Consider the following 6,026-nt stretch of genomic DNA (forward strand, 5'->3'; position numbering starts at 1 on the left):
AGTAAGGAAGGTTGCAAAAGATATCGGGAGTAATGATACTCCAAAGGCAGAAGATATCAAGTGTCGGGACTTTGTCATCGTCTTTCCGCATGTTGATTGTGCTGGCAATAAGGCGGTGGATGAGACGATGAATTGGTGAGCGGATGTGGCCTTACTGTGCGGAAGATGGAATGTATACCCTGTTGGCAATGGTGTTCCACCAGGTGGAAGCAACAACCTCTTCAGGGAGGTCTTTATGGCACTGATCCAAAAAGGTTTCAAAATCTTCATTTAACATGACACTTTGATTGTAGATGCCAATTCTCCATGCTAGCTCCGCCATGCTGCACTGTCGCAGCTCCCCACCAAGTGAAAATGAGATAACATTGGAATTATAATACTCACTACCACCCCGGAATGAGATGGTAGCGAAGAATTCCCAACACAACTCCGCAAAAACCGTCTCTTAAATCTTGAACAATTGTAGCCATCCATCACAAATGATGGTAGAATCCCCCACATCGCACGACTTCACCAAGTAAGGTGTCAGTTCTTCCTCCAACCCAATCTTCCCCAACCAATCCCAGTTTATTGCATTGGGAAGGTGGATCTCCTTCTACTTTAGAGCTTCCAATATGTTTTTAGCACGGTTCTGTGAGGATTTAGAAGTTATTTGGCGAAAAGAAAGCCACGGGATGTCTCCTTAGCTTCGTCCTCATGAAGTTTGGCCTCTTCCGGACATGGTTCCTTTATGCTTCAAAGATGATGATTCAACAAAGATGGAAAAAATGGCTTGAGAGTAGATATGCATGGAGAGTATGAGGGTAATGTTTAGAATGAGTGACACACCCTTATTTACAGATTATAAACTACCTGTGTTTATTTTCTACTCGCCGAGTAGAAGAGTGCTACTCGCCGAGTAGATCCGCGTATTCGTGATTTTCTGGGATTATAAAGATGTACTCGCTGAGTATACGTGTAAACTCAGCGAGTGAAGCTTGCAGATTGAGAAAAACTTAACATTTTTGATTTTTTAAGCCACCACCCCACACTCTGAGCATTGCTTGCCCTCAAGCAATTATTCAAAACATGTTTTCAGAGGAAGAATGAAAATAAATCATTACCTAAGAAATTAAAAAGAAAATAAAGGGAAAAGAAATGCAAACTCTAACTCGGGTTGCCTCTCGGAAGCGCTTCTTTTTAAGGAATCATTAGCTAGACTCCTTCCATGCTACGTTTCTGCCATTCCCTCCAGCAACAACCCTTCTTCTATGTCTTCATTCCTTGGGACTCCTTCTTCATATCTTTTTACGCTATGTCCATTGACCTTGAAAGGGGTACCATCTTTTGATAATAACTCTATAGCACCATGTGGAAACACCTTCTTCACTAGAAAAGGACCATCCCATCTTGACTTGAGTTTGCCCGGAAAAAGTTTCAGTCTTGAATTAAAAAGTAACACCTTTTGTCCTTCATGAAACTCTTTATTACCCTTGATCCTCTTGTCATGCCAACTTTTGGTTTTCTCTTTATAGATTAAAGAACTAGTGTAAGCATCATTTCTAAGTTCCTTAAGAGCATTCATTTGCATCAACCAGGTGTTCTTGAGCTCCGCTATGTTGAAGTTGCACATTTTTAAAGCCCAAAAAGCTTTATGCTCCATTTCCACCGGTAAATGACATTGCTTTCCATAAACTAGCCGATATGGTGTAGTACCAATAGGTGTTTTGAAAGTTGTTCGGAAGGCCCAAAGTGCATCATCTAGTTTGTCCGACCACTCTTCCCGATTGCTCCCCACCGATCTTTCCAAGATTCTCTTCAAGGCTCTATTGGTCACTTCGGTTTGCCCACTCGTTTTTGGATGGTAAGATGTAGAGAATTTATGAGTTACCCCATATCTCCTCAACACCTTTTCTAGTTGATCATTCGCAAAATGAGTGCCCCGGTCACTTATAAGAGCTTTTGGAACTCCAAATCTTGAAAATAGCTTCTTTAAAAATCGCACCACTACCCGAGCATCATTAGTTGGTAATGCTTGTGCCTCCGCCCATTTGGTTACATAATCCACTGGCACCAATATGTATTTGTTGCCTTTTGACATGGGAAATGGTCCCATAAAATCGATCCCCCAAACATCAAATATCTCGCACACTTGAATACTTTGTTGTGGCATTTCATTTCGGAATGAAATGTTTCCCGCTCTTTGGCATGCATCACACTCTTTGACAAATTGGGTTGCATCTTTAAAACTGGTGGGCCAATAAAACCCAATGTCAAAGATCTTTTTAGCAGTGTAGTGTGCTCCATGATGTCCTCCGGTGAGTCCGCTATGACAATGTTCCAAGATTTTTCAGCTTTCATTCCCGAACACACATCTTCGTATGATTCCGTCCGCGCAACTTCGGAAAAGGTATGGCTCATCCCAAAAGTAATATTTTATTTCTGAAAAGAATTTCTTCTTTTGTTGGCGGGTAAGATCTTTTGGGATGTACTTGCTAGCTAAGTAATTAGCTATTTCCGCGAACCATGGCTCTTCTACCGTGGTCACCATAATGTATTCGTCCGGGAAGTCATCTCCAACTCTATCTTCTTGCAATTGCAGGTTTTCAAGCCTTGATAAGTGGTCGGCTGCTACATTCTCCATTCCCTTCTTGTCGCGTATCTCGATGTCAAACTCTTGAAGAAGTAGAACTCATCGTATCAATCTTGGCTTGGCATCCTACTTGGCAAACAAATACTTGATAGCAGAGTGGTCAGTAAAAATAGTTGTTTTAGATAAAACTAAATAAGGGCGGAATTTATCAAAGGCATACACCACAGCTAACAATTCTTTTTCGGTGGTGGTGTAATTCTCTTGGGCTGGATTTAGAGTTTTACTTGCATAATAAATGGGTCGAAAGTGCTTATCAACCCTTTGACCGAGGACAACTCCTAAAGCAAAATCACTAGCATCACACATTATTTCAAATGGTAACTCCCAATTCGGGGCAATAATGATCAGGACATTAGTCAATTTTTCTTTCAAGAATTCAAACACCTCTAAACACTCTTTAGTAAAATTGAATGGTGCATCTTTTAAAAGCAATTGTGTTAGAGGTCTAGTTATTTTAGAAAAATCTTTTATAAAACGCCGGTAAAAACCCGTGTGTCCAAGAAAACTTCTAATGCCCTTCACATTAGTTGGTGGAGGTAATTTGGCAATGGTGTCAATCTTTGCCCGATCCACTTCAATTCCCGATTTGGAAACCTTGTGGCCTAGAACTATACCCTCCTTGACCATAAAATGACATTTCTCCCAATTAAGAACTAAGTCAGTCTTTTCACACCTAGCAAGCATCAAATCAAGGTTAGTGAGACAATCATGGAAGGACGATCCAAAAACAGAAAAATCATCCATAAAGACTTCCATGAATTTTTCCACCATGTCGTGGAATATGGCTGTCATGCACCGTTGAAATGTCGCGGGTGCATTGCATAACCCAAAGGGCATGCGTCGATAAGCAAAAGTCCCACTTGGGCAAGTAAAAGTGGTATTTTCTTGGTCCATGGGGTCTATGGGTATTTGGAAATAACCCGAAAAGCCGTTCAAGAAACAATAGAAACTATGGCCCGATAATCGTTCTAGCATTTAATCAATAAAAGGTAAGGGGAAATGGTTTTTATGAGTGGCATCGTTTAGCTTTCGATAATTGATGCACACTCTCTAACCGGTTACCGTTCGTTTCGTAATAAGCTCATTCTTCTCGGTGGTTATGACCGCCATTCCTCCTTTCTTGGGCACCACTTGGACCGGACTCACCCACGGACTGTCGGAAATAGAGTAAATGATCCCCGCATCTAAGAGCTTGACTACTTCCTTCTTGACTACTTCTTGCATGTTTGGGTTTAATCTTCTTTGGTGTTGTACAACCAGCTTTGCTCCTTCTTCCAGGTTAATCTTGTGTGAACAATAAGAGGGACTTATTCCCTTGATGTCCGTAATGCTCCATGCTATATCCCAATTATGCTTCTTCAATACTTGAACGAGTTCTTCTTTTTCAGATTCGGAGAGGTTAGAGGCTATTATAACTGGCTTTTGATGGCCATCTTCAAGGAAAGCATACTCCAAGTGCTCTGGTAACGTTTTGAGCTCGGTTTTTGGGTTCTGCTTTTTGTACTCGCCGAGTGCAGGAGAAGGACTCGGCGAGTCGGTTGTTGAATTTACGAATTCCATCTTTTCTTCACACGGACACGACGAGTATATCGATCCTACTCGCCGAGTATCTCTATCAGAGTGCTTCTTTATTTATTCATACTCAGCTTCTTCCAGCAGCCTCTCGATCTCCAGTAAGTCTTTTTCATCATTAAATTCCTCATCAAAGATATTGGACTTGTTGGAATCTTCATTATCATACTCCTCCATTAACTCATCAAACATGTCAATTGAGAATGCCATGTCATCACTATTCCTTGCTTGCTTCATAGCTTGATCCACCCCGAAAGTTACTGAATCTTCTCCTACCCGTAAAGTAAGCTTCGAGTCTCTCATGTCCACTATAGCACTTTCTATATTGAGGAGAGGTCTTCCAAGGATGATCGGGACTTGAGGATCCACTTCCATGTCTAGAATTATAAAATCTGCGGGAAATACAAACTTGTCCACCTTGACCAATAAGTCTTCACATATACCTCTTGGAAATGTGATTGTCTTTTTTGCTAATTGAATTGCCATGCGGATTGGCCTTGGTTTCGGGAGATCCAATTTCTTGAAGAATGAATAGGGCATGAGGTTCACACTAGCTCCCGAATCAGCCAAAGCATGGATGGTGGCCAAGTTTCCAAATTGGCAAGGCAAAGTCAAGCTTCCCGAGTCACCTTTCTTCTTTGGTAATTTGTTTAACATGGCAGCTGAGCAATTTTCTTTAAGAACTATTTCTTTCACCTCCTCCATCGTCCTTCTATTGGTTAGAAGCTCTTTGAGGAACTTTGCATATTTTGGCATTTGAGCGATGGCTTCAATGAAGGGTATGTTGATTTGAAGGGCTTTAATGTGGTCGAGAAATTTCTGGTACTCCTCTTCCTGCTTTTCTTTCTTAGCTCGGGCTGGGTATGGCATGGGAGGCTAAAAGGGCGTTTCAGGAACTTGTTCTTTCAAATCTGGCAGTGGACTTGTCGATTCCATATTATGGACTCGGCAAGTAGAGTCTGTGTCATGCAGAATTTTATTTTTATTTTGTTTTTCTGCATCCTCCTTTTGCAAGTCTTTGGGTGCTTCATTCTGAATAGGGGCCAGAGGAGTAATTATCTTCCCACTTCTTGTTGTGACTATGTTTATGTGCGCGCCTCGTGGGTTGTTTTCGGTTTTACTAGGAAGTTCACCAGGTGATCTTTGATTGATTTGTTGAGCAAGTTGCCCAAGTTGTGTTTCAATGTTGTGGATAGAGGCTTGCTGGTTTCTAAGCATGGTTCTTGTTTCTTGGATTGCAGCATCGTGATCATTATGTCTCTTTTCTGAAGCAGCTACAAACTTGGTAAGCATCTCTTCCAAACTTAGTTTTCTTTCTTGTGTCGGCTCCCCCTTTTGGTAAAAACCTCTTCCCTTTTGCTTGAACTTCTCCTCCTTAGCCTTCTTGTACTCGTCATAAGGGAGCCACTCCTTCTTTGGTTTGCGCCAATCTTCATCATATCGGTCCCCACTTGAGTATCAAACTTGCACCTTTTTGTTGCCATTCTCATCCGAGTCGCAGTCTCTAGTAAGGTGAGGCCCATTGCAATTCTCACAACCCACCCGAATAGCATGTATCATTTGATCCATTTTGTCCATCCTCCTATCCATGGTTTTTAGCATAGCCATGACTGCTGACAATTCTTCTGAAGCTGCATAGGCGGCCCACCTAGTCACATCATTTCTTGGATTATGGTATTCTCTAGAATGCTTAGAGAATTCTTCAATCAATTGCTTTATTACTGGAGGTCCCTTCTTCGTGAGTGGACCTTGCAAGTCATGTAATTGCCTAGTGGTAACATTTACTCGATCATAAAAGATGGAGACTTCTTGTTGACTATTG

General features: G+C 41.6%; 2 protein-coding genes across 2 annotated transcripts; both read right to left on the reverse strand.

Moving 5' to 3' along the window:
* Positions 1 to 1,210: 1,210 nt before the first annotated feature.
* LOC111911460 (uncharacterized) lies at positions 1,211 to 1,642 on the reverse strand. Its single transcript, XM_023907243.1, has one exon. The coding sequence runs from the start codon at positions 1,640 to 1,642 to the stop codon at positions 1,211 to 1,213; it is 432 nt and encodes a 143-aa protein (XP_023763011.1).
* A 2,622-nt stretch (positions 1,643 to 4,264) lies between these two features.
* Positions 4,265 to 5,074, reverse strand: LOC111911462 (uncharacterized). The gene has a single exon (XM_023907244.1). It carries the CDS (start codon positions 5,072 to 5,074, stop codon positions 4,265 to 4,267), a length of 810 nt encoding a protein of 269 aa, XP_023763012.1.
* Between the last annotated feature and the right edge of the window lie 952 nt (positions 5,075 to 6,026).

Source organism: Lactuca sativa, chromosome 7, assembly GCF_002870075.4.
Source record: "Lactuca sativa cultivar Salinas chromosome 7, Lsat_Salinas_v11, whole genome shotgun sequence".
Taxonomy (NCBI): Eukaryota; Viridiplantae; Streptophyta; class Magnoliopsida; order Asterales; family Asteraceae; genus Lactuca; species Lactuca sativa.

Excerpts from the sequence above, each read along its gene's own strand:
- LOC111911460 (XM_023907243.1), bottom strand. The coding sequence starts at position 1,642 with ATGGAGCATAAAGCTTTTTGGGCTTTAAAAATGTGCAACTTCAACATA.
- LOC111911462 (XM_023907244.1), bottom strand. The coding sequence starts at position 5,074 with ATGCCATACCCAGCCCGAGCTAAGAAAGAAAAGCAGGAAGAGGAGTAC.